At 32.8% G+C, this 26,491-nt stretch overlaps 2 protein-coding genes across 2 annotated transcripts; one reads left to right on the top strand and one right to left on the bottom strand.

Moving 5' to 3' along the window:
• Positions 1–58: 58 nt before the first annotated feature.
• Positions 59–4,821, bottom strand: LOC123894524. The gene is made up of 8 exons (XM_045944543.1): positions 4,550–4,821; positions 3,657–4,005; positions 3,495–3,565; positions 3,293–3,375; positions 2,887–2,988; positions 1,313–2,740; positions 1,071–1,227; positions 59–803 (listed from the first exon to the last, which is right to left on the bottom strand). The coding sequence occupies exons 1-8, from the start codon at positions 4,761–4,763 to the stop codon at positions 178–180; spliced, it is 3,030 nt and encodes a 1,009-aa protein (XP_045800499.1). The 5' UTR covers positions 4,764–4,821; the 3' UTR covers positions 59–177.
• A 2,567-nt stretch (positions 4,822–7,388) lies between these two features.
• On the top strand, positions 7,389–18,631 carry LOC123894525 (protein ZINC INDUCED FACILITATOR 1-like). Its single transcript, XM_045944544.1, has 15 exons — positions 7,389–7,544; positions 7,965–8,005; positions 15,485–15,545; positions 15,635–15,737; positions 15,829–15,931; positions 16,298–16,351; positions 16,436–16,498; positions 16,730–16,779; positions 16,864–16,939; positions 17,369–17,551; positions 17,823–17,910; positions 17,994–18,079; positions 18,185–18,292; positions 18,394–18,438; positions 18,539–18,631. Exons 1-15 carry the CDS (start codon positions 7,400–7,402, stop codon positions 18,629–18,631), a joined length of 1,299 nt encoding a protein of 432 aa, XP_045800500.1. The 5' UTR covers positions 7,389–7,399.
• The last annotated feature ends 7,860 nt before the right edge of the window (positions 18,632–26,491 follow it).

Here is a 26,491-nt window from a genome sequence, read left to right on the forward strand (position 1 = left end):
GGTCCAAAAACAAGGTAAATTCTTAGGTTGTCTAGTAGCGGTACTCTCTCAAAATTCATTTCAAATCGAAATTTATTTGAATATAAATTAATATAAAATATATGATATGACAATAAATTTTGTTCGCTAATCAACTAAACATTGGTTACCGGAAATTTTAGGCCCAAACACAATTGTCTATTTCCTATTAGGATTCATGTGCATATCCTTGAAAGATAGAGTATGAGTATCGGGGGACAACCCTACGTTCTCTTTCCCATGCCCCCTATGAGTACCAACCTTAGAGATAGCCGTTGGCAGCGAAATTGGTTTGGCAAGCCACTGAGATAATGATGATGAGAAAGAACTTGCAGGAGAAGTACTTGGTGCTGCAGAGCAACTTGTCAGACCATATGGAACTCCACCGCCAGCTTGATGATTTCTTGAGGCTGAAGCAATGGAGTTGATACGAGATTGTGTTGCATGGTGACTTGGCATACCATGCAGAATTCCACTGACATATGAAGCCGGTAGAAATGTGGAGGAGCCATAAGGTGGGAGATGCGATGCCTCCCCACCAGTGTGAAGATTTCTTGAGGCTGAAGAAATGGGTAGTCTTGCAGAAAAATCCCTGAAAACTTCCGATGTATTGTAAGAGGTATGTAAAGCTGGTGATAGTACCATATTATGAGAGCTAGCTGAAGCATATGAATTCTGCGAAGTGGCTGCAGCACGTTCACGGGAAGATGAACTAGTATCAAGAGAGGGACGAGTAGCATTTTGCTGTATTGGAAGATTATGTACCATTGTGTTAAAACCTGCATCTGACATTAATTAGTATAGTAATTTTGTTAGAAAAAAGAGCGGAAATGGTCGTAAATGATGAGAATATGAAAAAGAAGAGATAAATATACAAGTTCCATACTTAATTATTGTCCCCTAAATATATCTCCACAAATATCTAATTAGTAATTAATATACGTTTCCAAAAGCAAATATACTATTTACTTTGGTAAAATATTTATAGTCGATAGAATAGTAGATGTCATAGTCATTTCAACGATTTCTGCAATTAGCATAAGGAAGTATACCTTGCAGGTGCAGCATTTGCGATGCACCAGGAATCTCGAGATTAGGCTTGGCATCGACCAACATCATTTTTAAGTAAGCTGTTTTCTGACGCTCTTCCTGAAATTTAGCCTGAATCTTGTTCTTGCCCTTCTCAAATTTATATTTCATATGTAATTCCTGCTCCATCAAATACAAAGAAAGGAAGGTAAGATATAAAATCTAAATAAGTATTTTCATAACAATGAGTAGAGCAGAAAATAACCATTTGTTCACGGATTTTCGCATTTTGCTCAACATGATTCCTTATTGTTTCCAATTGATTACGAAATGGATCATTGCACAAAGGTGGAACATTCCTCGAAGCTGATTGTACAGCAGTTTGAATAGGATGATTATTGATAAGTCTTTGAGTGCACGAATTTCTTGTGTTTGAGGACTGAGCTCTGACTACACTAGACACATGGGATTCAATGACCATGTTCGAGATTGGAGGCACTAATTGATGCGTACGTGAACCTACTTCCAAATTTGAGGCAGGTTTCTTAGAGGCTTGATTTTGAAACCCAGTTGATGCCACACAAATCTTGCTGGAGAGAGCATCTTGACTAGAGAAATCCTGGTTGGAAGAAAGGAACCTTGAAGAAGAAGGTAACTGCTGCATCTTCTCTATAGGCTCCATGACCATTGGAACATGATTGGATTGATTAGAAGATAAAATAATAACACGACTAGGAGGTAACTCTACAGATGATAATGGCTTCAAGTTCACTTTTTCTTGAGGTTCAATGAGATTAAGTGGTCTAGATACTGAAGTCACCGGGGACAAAGTAGTGTTTTCTGTCATGGATTTATGTACTACTTCCTCATGGTCTGATGTAGTACTCTTATTCACTACCACATTGTCTATTATTTGACAATCGGACTCTTCATCGCTAGAAGAGATAGAGATACAAGGTCTTGATGATACAACCCTATCGAAACCTGCATTAGATTTTTGATCTGTTGACGAAGAATTCAGAGTTGTTGCCTTCTCTTGAAGATTATCAGTACTTTTGACTATGTTGGGCAACCTCACGGCTTCCTCCCTACTCAATTCACCGGAAGTTTCTAACACTTCATCTAGTGTCCACGACTCTCGGAATTTCTGCCTTGCTTCTAACTTCTTGGTCTTGAAATCCTTGAGACGTTCATCATGATGTCTCTTCAATTCTGCAAGTCTTTTATAATATTCCGCTTTGTAATCCTCGAGCTTCGCTTTTGTCATCACATAATATTTTTGATAAGCTGCCAACTCTATTTTGTACCTTTTTCCAAAATCAATCTCTTTGGTCTCAAAATCTTTTTTCAAATTATATTCATTTTCCAGTTGCATATCAAGTAGCTTTCTCCATTGGTTTTTGCGCTTCTGACTTTCATTAATAATTCTTGAAACATACGTTTCGGTTGATTCAACATATGGCATTATTAATGTGTTCGAGTGAACCCTATTTGATGATTCAAAAGCCTCTGGAGAGCCAATGACATTAGAGTTTTCTTTGAGTAATAAAAACTTTTCCCTTAGATGCCACAACATTTCATTAATTTGATCAACTGCATATTTCTTACAGTCAAAATTTAAGTGCTTCTTTGCAAGAATGAGGGAAGCTTCAATGTCAAGTTTCTGCTTTAACAAAGAAGCAGCAATCGAACACTGAAAATTGCAAGAAAAAGCTTGCATCAGTTAAATGTACTAAAAGCAATCAAGTGAACAATATGCATCAGTTAGGAAAAAACTGAATACGAAAACTGAATAAGAAAAACAAAGGATGAAGCAGAAGAAAAATCAAATATTCTGACCAGAGATAATTGAAAAGCCTGTAACATTGTTACTGGTTCTGCACAGATCCGATTGTTAATGATATATTCAAGAATCTTTCCGACCATACTCTTGACATTATCCTGCAATGTCACAAAGATGTTAATAAAACACCGTCAAAATCTGTGAATGTGTGCAAAGTGAAACACCATCCTGATAATAGAGCTTAGATTACCATACTAAATCAACCATCACAAAATCTGTGAATGTGTGCAAAGTCAAAGGCATTCAAATATCTATGAAATTTAAAAACGGCTTTGAAAGATATTATTGCTTAAAACAAGTAAAACTGGTATTATTGCTTAAAACAACAAAACTACTCCATCAACGAGTAATGCATGAACGCTCTCCAATTAAAACCAAATGAAGTAAAAGTAAGTTGCATACCGGGAGAAGAAGAATTTCACAAAGTTTAGCTATATCTGACTTCAGTGAAAGATGTAAGCTCTTCTGTTGAGATCTACCCGAGTCTGACATTCGATTGAACAAACAGATTGAGTAAAAGACATAATTCAAATGGAATAAATTACCAATCTCGTCGAACTCTAAAATTCCATAAACAAAACTTAAAATGATGGAGATCACTGACCTTCCATATTTCTGGCACATGACTTTTCATCAGTCGATTTTGAAGTAGGTTGATCAACACTACTGCTCCACCTAAGAAAACCAACCAGATCAAAGAAGCTAGAAAAATAAGCTTATGTGACAAAATAATCGCCCTATAGTTTGCTAGCAAAAAAAAAATTACCTTATTCTTTTGGAAGACGTAGACGTACTGGTTTCGACAACATTGTAGCGAGACCTTTCTATCAAGTAGTCATCATCAACCAATGTAGCAGTATCCATTGCTGTGTTTTTTCTTTTAGGTGTGTAATTTTCACCCTTGTCATTCTCAACACGTTTTGGTGATGTCTCGCCGTGAGTAGTGGAAGTATACTCCACGCTCACATTGGCATCTTCAGATGGCAGAATACAATCTTTGGAAACTGCATTACAATCTAAACTATTCCTTTTAAGGCCCTCATCAACCTTGCTTCCATCCATGATGCTATCTCCTCGGGTCAACCTATCCGTACTATTTGAGTCGTCGTTGCAATCTGACAAAATAATAAAATATCCATATAAACACCAATATACTAATCCAGCCTATGTTGTTGTCAATCTCAGATAGCGGCGCCCTAAAAATGCTATACCGGTATAGCCTATGTTTCCTACATAGTAGAAAACAAAATACCAATCTATCCTTCATGTGATGACTAACAATGATTACAGTATAGCCTATTTTCTTATACTGTGTGATTCACACTGACTTTAACAAACTCTAACTAATTGAACGGTAAGAAACTATTGTTCCAACTTATGGAGCACGGACATGCATTGACACCGGAACCAAACACGTACACTTGTATGTCAACACTGATAATGATTTGGAGAAAATGACATAATTCAATGTAATCATAGGTGTCAGTGTCCAACATAGACACGTGACACGCCTAATCCAAGGAGTGTTCATATAAAAACTAGTTCATGCATGAACACCTTTCAATTTCAAAACCAAGCTTATATTACTACATATAAAATTCCCAAACTTAGAAACATAGTAAAGGACAACAAAATTAAATTAAGATGAAAAAACTTTACCTTTAGCCTCCATTTTAGAAACGAGGGTTCTCCTTTTTTTAGCACCCCATAGGTTTTCTCCACCAGCCATAATCATATTCGAGACGTGTCGGATACTCTCCTTAGAAGTAGAAGATGAATGATTCCAACTAATTGTCTTTTTTTCCAATTCCTTGAGATTATCATCATTAGAAAATGAAAGGTTCCACCTAAATCTCTTTTTTACTGGAAGCATATTGTTTAGAATACAAATCTTGCGTGTGAAGTTTTGATTTTAATTTCAAATGAAAGTTAGTTGACAAATAATAGCTCTTAGTCTTATATATGCAAGTTTTTAATTTCAAATGAAATCTAAGATTCTTAATATTTTACAACATGATTTGTTGCGGTGTGTCTAATCACTAAGCTATGTGGCAAACAAAATACACTAATTTTTTATTTAGTTCTTAAATTAAATTATAATGTAATAATATTTTGCATATAAAAATAGCAACTTTTGATGCAGACATGATTTGCTACCTTTTTTTGTTTTGGTGAAAGATTTGTTACCAATTATGTGTTAAGGAAAATACTCAATTATCATGAAAAAACATGGTTGGCTAAAAAAAATTATTATAGTTATAGAATATATCATGAATCATGGTAATTCCACTAACTTTTTTTTTTAACGAAGAGAATAACATGATTTTGATTATGATTACAGAGTTGCAATATGTCACGCACGCGGCACGACAGCTTGCTCACGATATTACCACGAATGCCATTAATTATATATTTTAATTCCTTAAGAAGATTTGTCATATTTTTTTTTTTTTTTTGGTAGAATAGATTTGTCATATTTTTAACTAAACTAAAAAAGGATGTTTATTGGGTAGTATTACCGTTTGCCAGCACACTAAGGCGTATTTAAGTCTTATAGCTAAAGTTGTCTTGTAGCTTACGGTGTAAGTTAAAAAGATCTATTTCGTAATAGTGATTAATTCAAATAATTTATGCGATTATAGCTTATAATTTTTCTTTCACTATTATTTTTATTAATTTAATTAAATATCACTTTCACCCATGGAATACAAAATATCTTTCCGTTAAAAAAAAATACAAACCATTTTTTTTAATGTAAAATACAAACTATCTTTTTTTTTGTTTGTTTACAATGAGCTGGGGATCGAACCCATGACCTATTATCTTTAACCAACTCAATGTTTGGGCAAAAGCCTTCTTCATTTCCAAAAAAAAAAAAAAATCTAGGCTTAAATGCAATTTTGACACCTAAAGTTTGACAATTGTGTGACTTTAGCCCCCTAGATTTATCCCCTTTTGCATTTGCTCCCCACATTGATTTTTTTGACTAAAAATTTCTTATGTGGTATTTCAAAATTAAAATTACTTTTAAAATAAAAAAATGTATTAATTTTTAAAAGGTTTAATCATTATTGTTTAAAAAAAACAATTTATAAAATTTTTAAAATAATTTTATAAAAAAAATATTTTTGAAACAAATTAAAATATAAAATTAATTTAAAAATTAAAAAACAGTTTATAAAGTTTTTTTTTTTGACTAAAACAGTTTAAACAGTTTATAAAGTTTTAAAAATAATTTAAATGGAAATTGGTGGAGCCGTGGAGGTTCAAACCGTAAACCTCAAGAAACACAAGTTGAAGAAATAAATTTTGAAGAAAATGAAAGAAACATTGGCATTGGTTGTTGGGCCACCCCCGAAAAAAATGTGAAATTACTCTTATACCCTTGGTATTTTTCAATTAAAACTATATATATTGTGTTGCACACAAGAAATAACAAAACGCGCGCATAGCCTATTGGTTCTGATCAGAGTTCATGTCGTGCCCATACACAATAGGGTCACGAGTTCAAATCCTGCTTACCCTAAAAATTTGACTACACAAATAAAATAATTTTACCATATTTAGTTGGACACATTTTTCTTAGTAAAATCTTTTAAGCAATGTAGTCGCATATAATTAAGTGAGATAACCATATTTTTAAACTAAGTCAAATATTAATAAAGTTTAGTTAAATCAAGTCTCTTCTCTCTCGTTGTTCATCTTTTAAAGATGGGTGATTTAGGGTCAATTTTGATCCAAAATCACCCCCCATTATCGTTTTATATTTCTTTTTATTTAAATTTGTTTGATTTTCCGTCTTTGTGCGGTGTTCGTTTGCTTTCCTATTTTTTGTGGCGTTCGTGTGATTGACAGATCAACTTTGACCAACTACCAATTCAATTAAAATCAAGGTCATCAACGATGAAGATCCGAAGACATGAGTATTTCGGTTACTTTTATTTTGTCAAATTATTTGTAGGCTTGAGTATGTCATTTTATGCTATTAACTTGAATGTTGTGAGTTTGTTCGCAGATTCATCTTTTACATTTTTAGCGACATTGAATTTGTGTTTGTATCTGATATATCTATCAATTTGAATGAATGAAATGAATATTGAATATTTTATTTTAGTAAAAAAAAAAAAAATCTCTTCTCTCGTGCCCACGTTTATAAATGTTGGATGTGAATCATCCATATAGATCTTTCTCTCGTGCCCACTTTATGTCAATATGTCTCTAATCATTTTCCTATCTCATTATCATCTCTTCATTTTTTATTATGAAGCATTTATACGACTGACCCATATAAGGTGGGAGAGTAGCCCTAGTGTGGTTCATTTTCATTTCATTGAGCTGTAAGTTCATTTATTTGCTCATGTTACTTTCTTTAATATATTAAGATTAAGATAAGATTAAGAGTACTGTAGTTGATATATTACTTTCTGATTAATTTTTTTTTTTTTGTTTTCATGTTTCATATATAAAGTGATATAGAAAAAAGGTAAGAAGTGAAATTCTGTTACAAACATGGATCATATGAACGTGCCTTTGTTGGAGAAGAAGCAATATTATAAGGACTGTCCTGGTTGTAAGGTGGAACAAGAAAATGAGCTTAATCAAGGGTTATCCATCCTAAAGCTTTTCATTATTTGGATGGTGGTGTTATCTTCTTGTAAGCATTATTCAACTTCTTGTTTTTCATTTCATGAGAAATTCAATGTTACAATTATTTTTCTTTTTATTTATTAAACTGGTAATTCAAAGTTCAGCAAATAAATAAAGTCTGACTAAGAATTATTTGAAATTGTTAGATTTTTTGAAACACATTAACCACTTGAGACAATACTTGGTTTCAATGTTACAATTCTGTTGATTGAGACTTTTTGTTTATATGTGATTGTTGTGAGTACCAAGTTTTTAAATTATGCTAAGTTCTTAATATATATATATATTGTTTGAATTTTTGTTTTTTAAATTTGTGATGTCAAAAGGGACTTTCCTTTTGAATAAGTCATTTGAGGATCATTTAACTTTTTGCTTTTTTTTGCTTTTGTCTTTCTCTTTCTCTTATGTAACTGTTTTGTTGTTTCAGCACTGCCTATAACATCACTCTTTCCATTCCTTTATTTTGTGGTGAGTTTATCTATCTACTACCACATTTTAGTGTGACATTTTTTTTGGGAAGTCTCCTGAATTAACTTATAAAAATAAGACTTATTTACATCAATTTTCGAAAGGAACTTCCAGTTGCTTCACTATGGAACTTATGTTAATTGCAAAGTGGAATCTCTCATCTTATTCATCATAGGCAATGCCTTATATAGGCTTATTTACAACTCAATTGTTTAGACTAGCAAATTGGCCAAGCCAAGCCTAAGCCCAACAGCAGGCCAGGCCAGCCTTGCGCGCGCGCCTGCAACATGCTGCTTGCGGCACAAGCCAAGCCACACAACACTAAGCCTAAGCACATAAGCCTATTCCTAACATACCCTCCCTTAAATTGAATCCCCAACAGATACAATTTACTTTACAAAATCATTCAGATCACAAATTCCAAGTCCCTCCCTTAATTTGCAAAAACTGTCAAACTTCAAAGGCTTGGTGAGGATGTCTGCCAATTGTTCTTCTGACCTGCAATGCACCAGCTCAATAACATTGTCCTTAGTGAGATCTCTAAGGAAATGATACCTGACATCAATATGTTTACTTCTACCATGCATAATAGGATTCTTAGAAATCTTAATGGAAGAACTATTATCACAGTAGATCATAGTGCATTCAGGTTGCTTCACTCTCAAGTAACTCAGAATATTCCTAAGCCATATTCCTTGACAAGCACATGATGCTGCTGATACAAACTCTGCTTCAGTTGTGGAAAGAGTCACTATAGGTTGTTTCTTAGAGGACCAGGAGATGGCACCTGAACCAAGCATAAACACAAACCCACTAGTACTTTTCCTGTCATCTAGATCACCAGCATAGTCTGAATCACTCCAGCCAATGAGCTTCAGATCCTCACTTGAACCAACTCTGTACAAAATTCCTAATCCCAGTGTTCCTTTTAGATACCTTATGATCCTTTTTACAGCAATCACATGCATCTCAGTAGGCCTGTCCATGAATCTAGCTACCAAACATACAGAATAAGCAATGTCAGGTCTTGAAGCCAGCAAATACATCAAACACCCTACCATTTGCTTATATGTAGTACCATCAACTATTCTTTCATTTGCATCTTTGACAAGCTTACACCCAGGCACTATTGGATTAGTAACTTTGTTGCAGCTCTCCATTCCAAATCTAACCAAAATCTCAGCAATGTATCTCTGTTGATGCATAAAAATACCATCACTGCTTTGAATTACTTCAACTCCAAGAAAATATCTCATCTTGCCCAAATCTGTCATAGCAAATCTACCTTTCATGGAGCTTTTGAAGTCTTCTATTAGATTGACATCATTTCCAGTGAAAATTAAGTCATCTACATAGAGACTAACAATGAGTATCTCATCCTTCTTTCCATATTTAACAAACAAAGTGTGCTCATAGGGACATTTCACAAATTTTTCAGAACTGAAATAAGCTTCAATCTTACTATACCAAGCTCTAGGGGCTTGCTTCAATCCATACAGAGCCTTTTTCAATTTGTACACCATGTTCTTGTTGCCATTACTATACCCCTCAGGTTGAACCACATATATGTCCTCAGTCAAATCTCCATGCAAAAAAGCACTCTTCACATCTAACTGAAACACATTCCATCTGTTGTTAGCTGCAAGAGCCAGTATAGCTCTGATTGTATCCCATCTAGCCACAGGTGCAAACACCTCATTGTAGTCAATGCCTTGTTTCTGAGTGTAGCCTTTAGCCACCAACCTTGCTTTGTACTTTTCAATCTCACCCTTTTCATTAAATTTTGTTTTAAAGATCCATTTCACACCAATGGCATTGCATCCATCTGGTAACAAAGTGAGCTCCCAGGTGTTGTTTCTTTTGATTGAATCCATCTCAGCATCCATAGCAGCCCTCCAAACATCAAGTTTCATTGCTTCATCATAAGTGTTGGGATCTTTACCAGTGCTATAGATGGCTAGATTATGAAGTTCTCTTTCTTCTTCTGCTTCTCTTCCAGTTACATATATGTCAAGACTCCTTGGTGGCTTTCTGATTCTAGGAGGAAGCTGTGTTACTCCATCACTATTAATTACCTTCACTATCACTGGTGTTATTACTTATAATCATGTCATCATCTTCACTGTTGCCTGCTGCATTTACATCACCTTCATTGACTGGCTCAATTGGAATATCTTCATGAACTGAATCATCTTCTGCTTCATCATTGGACCAGTCATCATTATCTGTACTTTGTGTCTGTGATAGCTTGTTCCATTCCCATCCTTTTGACTCTTCAAACACAACATCTCTGCTAGTGATTATTTTCTTGTCAATTGGATCATAGAGTTTATAGGCCTTGGATACATCACTTACTCCCAGCAAAACACATTTCTTGCTTTTGCTGTCAAGCTTCTTTCTCTGACTGTCAGGTATGTGAACATGAGCTAGACAACCAAACACTCTAAAGTGATTTACTGATGGTTTTCTACCACTCCAAGCCTCTTCAGGTGTCATGTCTTTAACACTAAAAGTAGGGCTCCTGTTCATAAGATATGTTGCCCAGTTGACTGCTTCAGGCCAAAATGACTTAGGTACCTTTCTAGCACTGATCATACTTCTTACAATATTCAGAATGGTCCTATTCTTTCTTTCAGACACACCATTTTGCTGTGGTGTGTATGCAGCAGTCAATTGCCTCTTTATCCCTTCATTGCTGCAGAAATCATTGAATTCATTAGAGGTGTATTCTCCTCCTCTATCAGATCTAAGGCATAAGATAGGACAACCAGCTTCTTTTTCTACCAATGCTTTAAAACTTTTGAAAACTTCAAATGCAGCAGATTTCTCTTTTAACATGTAACACCAAGTCTTTCTACTAAAGTCATCTGTGAATGTCATAAAATACCTGCATCCACCATTGGATTGAGGTGATATAGGCCCACAGATGTCAGAGTGAATGAGCTCAAGCTTCACACTAGCTCTCCAATTGGCTTGTTTAGGGATGATGTCTCTGTGTTGCTTACCAGTCAAGCAATCACTACAATTCTCATCAGAGTCTTCTAACTCAGGTAGACCTCTCACCATTTGCTTCTTAGACAAGGTATTGAGCCCTTTAAAACTCAAGTGGCCATATCTATCATGCCATAGCTGGGTGCTTTCTTGCTTGGCAGTTTGCAGACACATAGGCATTATAACAGGTGCAGAGATCACATACATTCTATTCTTAGACATGTGTGAAGTGAACAATAAGCCTCTATCATCATGATATACCTTACATTCATCATTCTTAAACACCACTGAAACTTGTTTTTGCTGTATCTGACCAATACTCAGAAGATTGGTCTTCAAACCAGGCACATAATATACATTGCTAATCACATGAACAATGTTATTAATGCTGAGTTTGATGTTGCCTTTCCCTTTCACAGGCATCTTTGAATCATCCCCCAACTTCACAGAGTCACTATAACTATCATCAAAATTAAACAGCCATTCTTTGTGTCCTATCATATGATTACTACAACCAGAATCTAGAAACCAATTTTCATATTTTCCAATTGTATCAGAGAATTGCTGTTCAGTTTTAGCCATAAGCAATAATTCTTCATTACCATCATAAAATTCAGCATAGTTGGCATTACCTTCCCAATCTGGACATTCAGATTGATAGTGACCTAGCTTGTGACAGTTGTAGCATTCAACCATCTCTTTGCTTTGTCTACCTCTTCCTCGACCTCTATTGGAATTTCTTCCTCTCCCTCTACCAGATCCAGATCCTCTTCCTTGTGAAACTTTCAAAGCTTGTTCTTCTGTGTTCACTTGTGATTTTGCTGAAGGTTTCTTCATCCTTCCTTCATGCACAATTAGACTACTCTGCAATTCATCAATTGACATTGTAGTTACATCATTGGATTCCACAATTGAACACACCCCATAATCAAACTTTGTCACCATGGATCTCAGGATCTTTTCAACAATTGCAACTTCTTGCAATCTTTCACCTTGTGCAGACATTCTATTTGCAATAGCTAGGGTTCTTGAAAAGTAATCTTCAGCAGATTCTCCTTCCTTCATTTCAAGAACCTCAAACTCTCTCTTCAGAGCTTGCAGCTGAGCTCTCTTTACCTTTGTAGAACCTTGATACTTTCTTCTCATCGCATCCCAAATACTTTTGGAGGAATTACGATCAAGAATCGTATCAAGAATGGAACGATCGATCGATTGAAACAAGTAATTCTTCACCTTCAAATCCTTCAGCTTGCTAGCATTAGCAGCTTGAATTTCTTCAGCTGTGGCGTTTGCAGGTGCCACCGTGACTCCATCTTCAATGGAGGACCAAAGTTCTTTGGAACGAATGAGATTCTCCATGAGCATTGACCAATGGTCATAATGTCCATCAAACTTTGGAACACGAGACTGTGAGTGTTTGGATTCATCCATTAATGGATCAAGGAAGAAGCTTGAAGAAGAAGCTTGAAGATGAAGAAGAAGCTTCGCGCGAAAAAAAAACGGTTATAACGGTTTTGTTCTTGAGAAAACTGCAGTTTTCTCTCTTTCCTCAGGTTTAGATCTTTTAGGCTCTAGATACCACTTGTTAATTGCAAAGTGGAATCTCTCATCTTATTCATCATAGGCAATGCCTTATATAGGCTTATTTACAACTCAATTGTTTAGACTAGCAAATTGGCCAAGCCAAGCCTAAGCCCAACAGCAGTCCAGGCCAGCCTTGCGCGCGCGCCTGCAACATGCTGCTTGCTGCACAAGCCAAGCCACACAACACTAAGCCTAAGCACATAAGCCTATTCCTAACAACTTAATCTAATAAAATGACTCTAATGGCCTTTTATAACCTTCTTTGAAGAGATTTGAACTTCGTCTCTTAAAGTTATAAGATCAAATTCTTAGTAACTGATAATAATGCCTGATAGAAAAATAGTTTTGATTAATCACTTTTCTTGTCTTTTCTGGCATTTCAAGAAATGAATGAATATTTATTTTGAGTAAAAAAAAAATAAAAAATAACGATCACAGTTCTTCATAAAAAAAGAAATAAATGAGTATCAATTCGCTATTTAATCATCTTTTTAGTATTCAATTTTATGGGTCCGTGTGTGAGATTTTTTTTAAGAAAAAAACTATTTTAAAAAAATATCTATTTGAACAGTTTGTAAAAAAAAAGTAATTAACAGTGTTTTTTTTATAGATTTTTTAAAAATTATTTTTAACCTCAAAATGAAAAGTAAAGGATAGGGGTTCAGTGCAGTCAGGAATTCACTGACTGCAGTGCAGTCGGTCACATCTAGACTGTCTGATCAAGATCAGACGGTCCAGATTTTAAGATCAGATTTTATAATTAAAATCTGATCTTAAAGTATGAACCATCTAATCTTGATCAGACGGTCCAGATTTACTGACTGCATGCAGTCGACTTCACTGAATAAAGTAAATCCTATTTTTCAATCCACTATTTTTTTTCTTTTCTTTATTGATAAAAAACTGATCTTTCTTTCTTCCTTATATAAATAAACGTATTCCATATACTTTTAAAACTAGGTTTTCTTGCTTTTGAATCAAGTGGAATATATTTGTGTTTTATGAAAGAAAAATGTGTTCAAAACACGCACAACGGATAAAATTGGATCTATTCTTTTTGTTTAAATTATATGACAAACTAATATAACAGTAAACATGTACCTGTTGATTAGTTCTTGAATCATGAAAAATTTCTTCAATAGTGTGAAGTCTCTACACTATCCACACCGAGCTCAATCCTTACTAGCAACTCTTGCGTTTGTGAAACAAGAAAACTAAGCAAATGCATACATGATGAAAAGTAGTATATCTTGAACAAGTTATATGGTATCTATTTATAGGCATGTGAACGTTTATCAAAATTAAAGAAATCAATTCCCACTCAATAGAAAAACTTTTTCATTTCATATTCCACTAATATGAAAATCAATTAACATGTTAATTGCCTCCACTATGGATATGCTTACTTGTTCATATACCAATTCACCATATATATATATATATATATATATATATATATATATATATATATATATATATATATATATATATAATAAATATGCTCAATTTATACTTATATTATTTGTATTCTTTGTACTAGCAAAAAATAAAATAATATTCCACTTAGGATTATAGTTTTATATTAATTAAATTCACTAATTTAATTTGTCAAATAAAATAATTCCTTAGTAAGAATTAGAACACTCGTTTGTGTGTGACTTTGTAGGTTCAATACTAAGTCGGTAATATATTAATCAAATAAATATATTAATCAAGGTAGGCGTCTAGTAACACTCCTTAACGTCCGGATAGTATGAAGTACTATTTTACTTTCAAGAACCATTAGAAAAATAATATATTTATTTTTCCTCTGTCGTTACAACTCTGGTTAACTCTAGAGCATGGTACTATTGTCAAACTCTATTAAGTTAACATATATGACTCAAGAAACTCTTTTCTATTTCAATTCACCTGGCCAGGTTTTTCATTTTATCATAGAGTTCAAACTCATTACCATGAGTTGACAGATCCCATCTTGGTTAATCATTAATTATACAAGTATTTAATTGTACCCAATATTTTTTCAACTAGTACCCTGAGATACTAGGTGTCTAGAATTAGAGTACAATAAATAACATGTTAATTACTATATTAATCTCAGGTCAAAGAAAAATTATTATATTTCTTCTTTAGAATTTCTATTGACAGTTTAAGGTAATATCGACCATTAGAAATTCTAAGCTTAGTCAGTTCAATGATCATATCACTATATGCATCATCTATATATGCAATTTAATAAATGAGATGTATTAATTTTTATCCAATAAAAGACCATCACATATATATTGATCTATCCTAATTATTGATATCCTATTCTCAATAATCATACGATCAAGAACTATTTAGATTTAAAATAATAAAAGACTTGTTTCTCATTATCATAATCTCTATCACGATAACACGTCTATTTTAAATCAAGGACATTATCAAATCAACTATTTCACTAAATAGTGAAGTATAATGAAAACTGATACTTTATTATATTTGAAAATAGATTACAATTGTTGATTGGCTTTTTGTGCACCTTATTATTTTCCAACATTTTAATGTGTGTTTGTTTTCCGTTTAAGGTGTTATAATTAAGTTGTTTTGTTTATGTTGTTGAAGAATATGACATTGCCATTAAAACTTGTTTAAGTTCTATCAAGCGTTGTTGTAAATTATGTAATAAATCAAACTATAAAAAAGAAAAAAAACAAAAGTGTTTGGCGGGCCGGCCAGCCTACTCGCCAATAAACAGGGTGGCCTTGAGTTTTGAGCTCGGACACCTAAGTTGGTCCGCCCCACCCCGCTATTTGGCGGGCTAAAGCGGGGCGAGCCGGCCACTTTGCCACTCCTGCCCTCTATATTGATTGATTCACATGATACAATACAATGGTCAATAATTCAACATTTATTTTTCAGGTAAGGGATTTCAATGTTGCAAAAGAAGAGGCTGATATTAGTTATTATGCCGGTTATCTGGGTAAGATTATCACTTTTACTATTTCTTAGTAGCACATTATCATTCTTATAAGTTGTTAATTAATGATGATTGAAATGTAAATGTTGTAGGATCTTCATACATGCTTGCAAGATCTTTAACAGCTGTAATTTTGGGAATGGTTTCTGATCGATATGGTCGAAAACCTGTTATAATTCTTGGGATCATCTCAGTGTAAGTAGTATCTAACAATGGTTACTAACACTTTCTGTAAGTTATGTTATGTGATTTCTCTCGTAGTTTATTAATGTATTCTTGATTTCAGTGTCATCTTCAACACATTATTTGGCCTTAGTACGAGTTATTGGATGGCTATTATCACCAGATTTCTTCTTGGAAGTTTAAACGGTGTACTTGGACCAGTGAAGGTATATGTGTAGTGTTGGACTGTTGTACTTTAGATTCTATTGCATTAATATTTTGGTTAGTTAAGTTAGTTAGGCTTTCGGTTTTCTGTTAAAACAGATTAACTAACTCGTAACTGTAGTAGTTCATGAAGCACAGACACGGACACGTCGACACCAATAATAATTTGAGAGAATGACATAATTCAGTGTGATCATAAGTGTCGGTGTCGTGTCGGTGTCACATGTCCGACACCGGATACGCCTAATCTGAGTAGTGTCTGTGCATCATATTTCGCTACATGGATGTCATAACTTGTACACATAAATTACTAATTTCATTCGAATTTCGATTTATGTATGTATTTGACAAACTTGTGCATCCAACAGGCATATGCTAGTGAACTTTTTAGAGAAGAGCACCAAGCTATAGGTCTTTCTACTGTAAGTCTCAACAATTCTTGTGTCTAATATCAGTTGTTATTTCTTAATCCTGCATTTCCATCATAGTGTGCGAAATGATTTCAGTGTAGTGCCGCTTGGGGCATTGGTTTAATTATTGGCCCAGCATTAGGAGGCTATTTGGCTCAGGTAAAATCTTTAAAATACATAGTGAAAAAATCTTTAGATTTTGTACATGCACATAAGTTGCCTTTGAGAAGGGTAAAGCCTGAAAATTTGTTGCCATGTCGAAATAAATGGTCTTGCAAGTGTTTTGAATATTTTGCAACTTCTTATTTTCTTTAGATTCTGTGTGCTCTGTGCCTATGTTGTGTATGTATGAAGGTTTCCTCTTTCATTTGTGAAATTTCTTTTGAACAGCCAGCAGAAAAATACCCACAAATATTTACAAAGGATTCATTTTGGGATAAGTAAGGAAACTTTTCTCGCTTTTTAATTTTATAAAACCAATGGATTAAACTTTTGCTTCCATCTTAAAACAAATCATTATGCAGGTTTCCATACTTCTTGCCCTGCTTTATAATATCAGGACTTGCCTTGATAGTAGCAATTGCCTGCATTTGGATTCCGGTATGTATCTTAGAATTTAGCATCTTCATAAAATACTATAGTTTATGAGTAAATGTCCCTCCACATTATCAATATTTCATCTAGAACTGTAAAATGTTAATCTGGTTCGTTCGTATATATCGATATGTTATCTGTTGGGTTTCAAGTGTAAGTGGTTAAGTCTCATATTGACTATGAATGGGAAGAATGTTGGATTTATAAGAGACGTGGCTCATTAACCTAATGCCTTAAGGTTTTGGGTTGAGATGTGGCGTCTCCCTCTCTTGTGATCCTGGAGCATTTGACCAGATGTTTCTCCCTAGCTCCCTGGACTCCCTAACATCGACATTATTCACTTAGTTTCAAATGTATCTCCAAAATTACAAAGTGAATGTCATTATAGTCCTTGTGAAGATTGTTAATTTAGGGGACTATCTTGTTAATTTGCAGGAAACAGTTCACAATTTTGATAGTAATGAGTCTACAGATGCTGATGTTTTAGAAAATGGAAGCAAAATAGTAGAAAAGGAAAAGAATGTTCAAAAGAATGAAAACCTCTTCAAGAATTGGCCTTTGATGTCATCTATCATTGCTTATTGTGTCTTCTCACTTCATGATGTTGCTTATCAAGAGGTAAATTTGTAACTATTCAACAATGTTGTTAAATAGCTCAACAAAGTAGTAGAATTTCAACAAACGGACAAATTGCTATTGTTCCTCGATACACTATTTAGTTTAAAATGTTGTCAAATGGCGGCTGTAACACACTAGAGCAATGTTGTGTAGCAGAACGTGAACAATTAATTTTCACCATGCGCGATTGCCAACACTGTTAGTGAGGTTAAAAATGATACATATATAATTGTAAATCAAATTTAATATGTACTCATCTTGATTTCTTTAGGTTTTCTCATTATGGGCTGTTAGTCCTCCGAGGCTAGGGGGTTTGAGCTTTACAACAGACGATGTTGGTAATGTTCTTTCAATTTCAGGTACGTCTTTCGAACCTGTGAAACTTCTATAAAATAGATATTTTCTCTTTGTATAAATACTAACTAACCTGTGAAACTATTAGGACTTGCACTTGTGATCTACCAACTTTTCATATACCCATCCGTAGAAAAAGCATGTGGACCTATCGCCTTTGCTCGCATCACAGGGGTCAGTTTTCATCTAATTGTAGCAGCAGGAAGCAGCTATTGAAATTTCTGAATTTCATTGCTTGTTATTTGGAATATGTCATTCTACTTTTGGTTTCATATGCAGATATTTTCCATACCAATTTTGCAAAGTTACCCTTTCATCGCAATGTTGTCGGGCATAAGCTTATACATAGTCATCAGTATTGCTTCCATCCTCAAGAATGTTATGTCTGTAAGTGCATCAGTAACAGAAGTTCAGTCTAATTAGTTGAGAAAAGGTTCTTCGAATTAACAATTTGACAGAGATTGTATTCTATTTTATGGACTAATCAGGTGACAATTATAACGGGTTTATTCCTAATACAAAACCGAGTAGTGGTAAGTGTATTATTATATTGTGTTTCCTCACAAACAAAGTTTAGTACGTATTAGTTTTTTTATGAAAAATTGTGGCATATAATATTGATTTGGGAAACAGGAACAACACCAAAGGGGTGCAGCTAATGGAATTTCTTTGACAGCTATGTCTCTATTTAATGCTATTGGTCCTGCTGCAGGTGGTACAATGTGAGTGTTCCTTAATTTTCCTCAGCTTTTGTTTGACTTATCTATTTCATCTGTGCCTGAAACTACATAGTAGCTAGTTTCCTCTCAATATATATACATTGTTCCTTGTCTCGACACCAATAATAATTTGAGAAAATGACACAATTGAGTGTAATTATAAGTGTCGGTGTCGGTGCCTTACACTGACGGAGGTTAGACACCTGGACACGCCTAATCCGACGAGTGTCCGTGCTTCAGAGGTTTTGATGCACATGTTTTTTTACGACAATTATATAGTATTAAAATTCATTCTCAATTTTCTTCTTTTCAATATGTTCGTCGATGCAGATTAACATGGTCACAAAAACGCATGGATGCTTCGTTCCTCCCCGGTATGATGCTCAACTATAAACAGTTAACATTCATCTAGATGTATTACATGGGAACTGACTATTGCACATTTTAACTGCAGGCACTCAAATGGTCTTTCTCTTCTTGAATTTAGTTGAAGGACTTGGAATACTTATGCTGTTTAAACCATTCCTTGGTCAAAAGAACATAACACACTCAGATCTGATAGATTGATACCAAAGTATGTCCTAATTGAGGACAGTAATAGATGCATTATTAGTCTTGTCTTAATTTACTAAATTTATATAGTGACAAAAAAAGCAAATGAGAAACCAATAACTAATAACAATTATCAACTCGTATGTAATTTTTTTCAACTAGCGGTTAGAAATTCTACCTTCGATGAATAAGTGGGATGTCTAGGGTTCAAACCTCGGCCCCTATATATATATATATATATATATATATATATATATATATATATATATATATATAATGTAATGTTCCTATCAACTGAGTCAAGATCACAATAACAATGTATGTCATTTTTATATATTAAATTTTGAATTAATTTTGTCTACGAGGTATCACCAGTAGGGAACAAAACTATGACCAAAATATGGTAGAGACAGGATATAAAAAATACGATAAATATCAATTGAAAGCAAGGAAAGTAACAATGATTTTATATATAAAAAAAGAGAATTAAAAGCAATAATATCATGTATTACTTTATTTTTATTCTCCATACATCACCGTAAAATAAACAAATAAAAATAAAACAAATAGATACATTTTTAAAAATTTGCACATTAACAAATGAGATATGCTTAAAACAATGATATAAATTTTTTTTGTGTCAACCAAATGACAAACAATTCTACCGTCCATTACTTTTAAATAAATAATATTAACATTAAAATCACCCCATTTTGCTTCTCAAATGTGAAATTTTTTCACACGGGGACATGAGATAAAATACTCCAGAAGAAAACAAATGTCTAAAGTAGAGAGGTGACAATTAAGAACAAATATATTAACCGTTAGATTAGTTTTTTCTTAATGACCTTCTTTTTTTTTATGAAAATAAAAGAACAAATATATGAACATGTGGATTGCGAACGGGGAGTGGAGTATTACTCTCCATTCTGCCATTTCTCCTTAAAATCTCCAAAATTTGGATCTTTTATCATATTTAAATAAATTATTACATTAAATATAAAATTAACTTTACAAATAATTAAAAAAATCACAAAATATTAAAATTTTAATAATCCATATTTTTCACGTGTGAAAAAAAAAAGATCTATATTTTTCATAGAAGGTAAGTTATACTAGTAACTAATAACAATTATCAAATCATTTGATGTATGTCAGTTTTTTTTTCAACTAGCGGTTAGAAATTCTACCTTCGATGAATAAGTGGGATGTATGGGGTTCAAACCTCGGCCCCTGCATATATATATAATTTAATGTTGCTATCAACTGAGTCAAGATCACAAGAACAATGTATGTCATTTTTATATATTAAATTTTGAATTAATTTTGTCTACGAGGTATCACTAGTATCGAACAAAACTATGACCAGAATATGGTAGAGACGGGATAAAACATAAAACATGATAAGAATAAACATTATAGCGTTCTCCTATCATGTATTTGGTGTGTACATGATAGCATGATAACATACCACGCTTCGCCATCTGACCACCTTTGTCAGGAAGACTTTCGATACAAGGAGCCGATCGAACCCTTCGTCAAACAATTGCTACCACTGTTGGGTCATCACGAGGGGGCAGCCGGGGGGATCATCCACATTAGGTTCAAGAACAACTTCACAAGTGGGTTCGTGTTATCCCATATTTTAGTCGAGCTAAAATATGCATTAAAACTCTTGTTTAAAGTAGTGTTGACTACATTCAAAGATAAATTGACTTTGACTTTCATAAAGTAAAGAATAAATGTCTTCAAGAACAAGAGAAATCTTGTTTGAGTTATCTTAATTATGAAAGTTAAGAGTAATGTGTTTAAGAGTAAGAGAATTCTAATGGAAAAATATTTATAAGTGTGAACCTTGCATCATACTTTAAGTCAAAAGGGCGAAAGAGAAAGAAATAACTTAGTTTATTTTCTCATATAATGTAACTGTGCCTTTCAATCTTTCTTTCTTTCGATCACGCCGGTTAGATCGAAATAGAATTGGTTGCGAACTTAGAATATTTTCCTTATTTCAGCTTTAAGTTCAGTTTGATTTCGACGGATGCAACGTTCCAAGTGAAGGTTTATTTCAAATGCAAAGGGATACGTGGCAGGAGATTAGTATTAGAACGTTAGATAGAAGTTATCATCCTTGTAACTATAAATACTAGTTTTTAAGTTGAAATCTTGGTCACAATTCACATACAAAAAATCTCATAAACTCAAAGTACCCATGCTAAAGCGAGAAACGAGTGCAAAGAAAAACATGTATGAATTTGTGAACCATTTACATTTCTTGTAATCATTTACAATTCAATGCAAAGTTAGATTTCTGCAAATTCTTTACTTTCAAACTTACTTTTCTGCATTTTAAATGGTTCTCTCATTCGAGTGAATTTTCGCTCATTTTACATTCAAACTTGCAATTTACATTTTCTTTGCAACTTTTACTTTTTGAAACCTTTTATCATTATTTGCATTTAAACCTTTTTGCGGTTAATATTTCTAAACGTAATAAATGTTTATTTCAATGATGAACATTCAAAACTTCATTGAATTCAATGCACGAAACTTGTCCCGAGATTTACTAGTTGATTTCTCAAGTAATTAAAATTAAACTAGCGCTTGTTTACCAAAAATCAGTGTAAACAGTTGGACACCACATTTTAACCGAAAACCTTAAGGTGTTAGGTTTATGGGTCCTCTCACTTATTAACCATACCAACACTGGCTGATCGCAGAATACACAAACTCAGTTTCAAAAGCCTTAGATTGCTCTTCTTCTTCCAAAACTGTGATCGTGAAATCGACATCGCTGCAACATGTAACGCCCCAACTTTTAGAAATAGTTGATTAATATTTTTTTTAATTATTAGAAATTGTTTGTGCTGATTGTTGTGTAGTTATTTAATTATTTTGATGTGTTAAATAATTAATTATTGGGAAAATAAATGAGTACAATAATGTTGGTGAATTAAAATAAAAATGAGAAAAAAAATGGAGCATGGGGTGCAAATACTAAATGGTGCATGAAAAGGGGTATGAGTTTGTAAAACAGTAGAGAAACAAATAAAAATAAAAACAGATTTTTATTATCTCACTTGGGAGAAAAGTGACCGACTTAGTTGTCTTCTATAAATAGGCATAATGTTAATGTTAGAATAGAAAATATTAGGCTTAACTATACATTTGGTCCCTTACGTTTATTTTAGGTTTCAATTTGGTCCCTTACGTTTGAAAAGTATCAATTTGGTCCCTTACGTTTATTTTAGGTTTCAAATTAGTCCTTTCCGTCAATTTTGTCATATGTGGCAGTCAATTTGCATATGTGGACTGACACGTGGCACTTGGACACGCTGACACGTGTACTGTTCAAACGGTGTTAGTGACAAAACTAACGGAAAGGACTAACTTGAAACCTAAAATAAACGTAAGGGACCAAATTGATACTTTTTAAACGTAAGGGACCAAATTGAAACCTAAAATAAACGTAAGGGACCAAATGTGTAGTTAAACCAAAATATTATAATATTATTTGTTGAGAAAATATCTCGATTTGGTTTGTTTATTCTTAGCCCTATAATAAATTGATTTAGTTTAGATTTAAATTTATTCACTTGGTTATAAATACCAAGGTAGTATCATACTATTTGATAATGCAAATAATGTAAATAATGTAATTAGGGTTATTGACATCATTATCAATAATATGTTATTGTTCTTTATTATTTTCTCCTATTCTTTCATCTAAATTCCCCAAATTTCAACATGGTATCAGAGCCATGGTATCCACCTTGAAACATAATTCCGCTGCAATTTTCCCCGAGATTTAACTCTCGATTATTCTTCGTTTTACTTACCTTTTTGTTCATATATGCTTTACTTAACCTTTTTTTCATATAAACCCTAGCCGTCATTGAAATTTCTTTTTATTTTGTTACCCGTTTGTGATTCTTTAATCCGCGGGTCCCAGTTACTTTTAATCCCGTTACCCGTTTGTGATTCTTTAATCCGCGGGTCCCAGTTACCTTTAATCCTGTTACCCGTTTGTGATTCTTTAATCCGCGGGTCCCAGTTACCTTTAATCCTGTTACCCGTTTGTGATTCTTTAATCCGCGGGTCCCCGTTACCTTTAATCTCGTTACTCGTATGTGATTCTGTAATCCGCGGGTCCCGTTACCTTTAACCACAGTTACCCGTTTGTGATTCTTTAATCCGCGGGCCCCCGTTTGTGATATTTCAATCCGCGGGTATTTTTACTTAATTTGATATGGATTCATCTCTTCAGCCGCTCCTCTACTGATTCTTTGGTTGCTGCTCTTCGTTGGCTTGCTATCAATGGATTTAATTTATTTTCAGGGTTAATTTTGTAACAAGCTTAAAGCTTACTTTAGCTTGAGGGGGAGTGTTAGAATAGAAAATATTATAATATTATTTGTTGAGAAAATATCTCGATTTGGTTTGTTTATTCTTAGCCCTATAATAAAGGGATTTAGTTTAGATTTAAATTTATTCACTTGGTTATAAATACCAAGGTAGTATCATACTATTTGATAATGCAAATAATGTAAATAATGTAATTTGTTATGAATATTATTAGTGGATGTCCTGGCCCATGTAATTGACCCAATATGTTTACCTATATATAGATACTATGTATCACTATATTGTAACCCTAATCCTAGTGGTGAATAACATACACTATTCTTTCTCCCTTTTCTCTCTTCTCCATCTATACTATTGCTCCTATTTATATTAGTTTATAACACGTTATCAGCACGAGCTTACCAACTGAGGTACGCAATTCTTATTCTATTTTTATGAAATCATAAGTAGTTTTTATTTTTGATTATTATATGATTATGAATCGTTTGAACGTTGTATACTTATAAAGATCAAATAATAATAATTAAAATTAAATAAATAAATAAACATCACTCCTTTATGTATTTAATTGATTCAATGTTGTTTACGTTTCGTGATATCCGACATTTGTATGGTGAAGCATAACACTTTGATCATTAATATTACATAAAATGTTGATCAATTATTTATTTATTTATTTATAATATGTATTTTGGATGTTTGATATTGTTTGAGTTTCGTGACCGACAATAGTCTGGTGAAGCATCATTATGCTTCGTGACCGACACCTGTATGGTGAAACATCGACACTTCGATCATCCAAAAGAACATAAACATGTTTAAGAATTCATAATCTTGGTTCCTGAAGAACCTAGAAAGTTAATACATGAATTCCCGAAGAATTCATAATCTTGGTTCCTAAAGAACCTATTCTTAGTTCCTGAAGAACTTAGACATTTAATACATGAATTCCTGATGAATTCATAATCTTAGTTCCCGAAGAACTTAGAAAAAAAAATTAATTTTGTTCCTGAAGAACTTACGAAATATCACCATTTATCACCATGCATCCCTAATGGATTGCACACCAAAATACTTTTATGTGTTATATAGTTCCTGAAGAACTAATAAAACAACTTATTTTTCTCTTCAATGAATTCTAGATGAATTCAATATTCATACATCCTTGAAGGATTGTAAATTGATAGTGATTTATTATATAGTTCCTGAAGAACTCAATGGATAAAATTGTAAAATTCAATTGCTAAGTAAATTTCACAAAAGCATGTAGCATGAATCGCACCGTTTTTACGGCCTTACAGATTTAATTTATGAATTCCCGAAGAATTCAAAAGCATAGTTCTTGAAGAACCCAACATTATTTTATGTCACTTCCTGAAGAATTCAAAAGCATAGTTCCTGAAGAACTCATATTATTCTCTATGAATTCCTAAGAATTCAAAAGGGTAGTTCATGAAGAACTCAAGATTATTCCGTGTGAATTCCAGAAGAATTCAATAATTTAGTACAATCAAAAAAAAAATTGAATGATTTGTTCAAAGTCATTCATATGTACCGTCAAAAAAAAAAATGTCATTCATAAGTTAATTTGGTCAATCAATCTCATTGAAAACAATTGAATGTCTTTTATTTCTTTCTTTTATTGTTTTCAATTTATTACATTATCGGTTAATGAAGTATTATGATTGATTCATTTGAAATTAAATGATTTGTTTTGAAAATAAAACTAGTTGATTTGACAAATTTTCAAATATCAATTGAAATATCATATCGTTTAATTTCTTTTGTGATTTCTATTAGCCAAATTTTTGATACTACCTATTAATATTAACCTTTTTAAATCATGAATTAATGGATTATTTATTTACATTATATTTGACAATTATGATGTTTCCTGTTACTTTCGTATACTAAGTTTGAAAGTTACTAAAATAAAAGGTGTGCATGACTTAATACTTTATTCATTTTATTTTATACGATAACTTTGTACTATGTGTTATTATGAATTAATTCAGCTACTACAATGCTTAAGGTATGAATTGTGTCTTATTAAGAAAATATTTTTCTTCCATAATAAATCAATTTAATTGATATTTTTTTCTTTTGGAAATAAAATTATAATTCATACCTTAATCATATCTTTTTTCTTTTGGAAATAAATTTAATTATAATTTATACCTGGAATATTTTTTATATATATATTCAATTCAAGAATATTTGTTTAATATTAATATCATATCCTTGGTTTATGGGATTTTAATTTATTTTGTGAATTTTTTAAATATTTGGTATTGATTGAATGTGAGAATTGAGAATCATATATAATTTTAAACTATATAATCTCACGATTTGAGCCTAAAATATTATATGAGAAACTCTCTTTTACTTTAAAAGGTGTAACACTAATGTTAATTATTTTGTTAAAGTGTTCTATTTGGAAATTTATTTTAGGCTCAATTTTGTTAATTATTACACCAAATGTTTTTTTTACGATAATTATTACACCAAATGTTATTTATATGAATATTTGTAAATATTTTGTAAATTTTATATTGTCTTGTTATTTGAATATTCACTTGCAAATTGTTATTGAAATTATTATTTTGAGTAACTATTAAGACAATTGAGTATTAAATTATCCTTGCATTGATTTATTATTAGAGTTTTTTTTATTATTATTATATATTGGTTTGCCGTTGATTTGTGGCTATTTGAGATGACTTGTAAAGTCATCAAAGTTTATTGGCTCCATTTGCAAGGAAGAATTCGAGTGGCAACCTGAAGTTTGCTTGGATCTCATTTATATAAATGTAAAAATGATTGGTAAGGGCATTCACTCGCTAATATGATGAAACGTTTTTAAACGGACATAAATGACAATAGTAATAATTCAGCCCAATAATAAGGGAGATGTTGATTTGCAGAACAATTGATTGCATAAGTATTAATC

This window comes from Trifolium pratense, linkage group LG7 (genome assembly GCF_020283565.1).
Source record: "Trifolium pratense cultivar HEN17-A07 linkage group LG7, ARS_RC_1.1, whole genome shotgun sequence".
Lineage (NCBI taxonomy): Eukaryota > Viridiplantae > Streptophyta > Magnoliopsida > Fabales > Fabaceae > Trifolium > Trifolium pratense.

What these genes read in the sequence shown, in the direction of transcription:
- LOC123894525 (XM_045944544.1), top strand. Translation starts at nt 7,400, where the DNA reads ATGGATCATATGAACGTGCCTTTGTTGGAGAAGAAGCAATATTATAAG. An exon ending in AAGCTATAGGTCTTTCTACT is followed by an intron (nt 16,352 to 16,435) that starts GTAAGTCTCAAC and finishes AAATGATTTCAG; the next exon opens with TGTAGTGCCGCTTGGGGCAT. An exon ending in ATGATGTTGCTTATCAAGAG is followed by an intron (nt 17,552 to 17,822) that starts GTAAATTTGTAA and finishes TGATTTCTTTAG; the next exon opens with GTTTTCTCATTATGGGCTGT.
- LOC123894524 (XM_045944543.1), bottom strand. Translation starts at nt 4,763, where the DNA reads ATGCTTCCAGTAAAAAAGAGATTTAGGTGGAACCTTTCATTTTCTAAT. An exon ending in ATGTGCCAGAAATATGGAAG is followed by an intron (nt 3,376 to 3,494) that starts GTCAGTGATCTC and finishes ATCGAATGTCAG; the next exon opens with ACTCGGGTAGATCTCAACAG. An exon ending in CGAAAATCCGTGAACAAATG is followed by an intron (nt 1,228 to 1,312) that starts GTTATTTTCTGC and finishes TTGATGGAGCAG; the next exon opens with GAATTACATATGAAATATAA.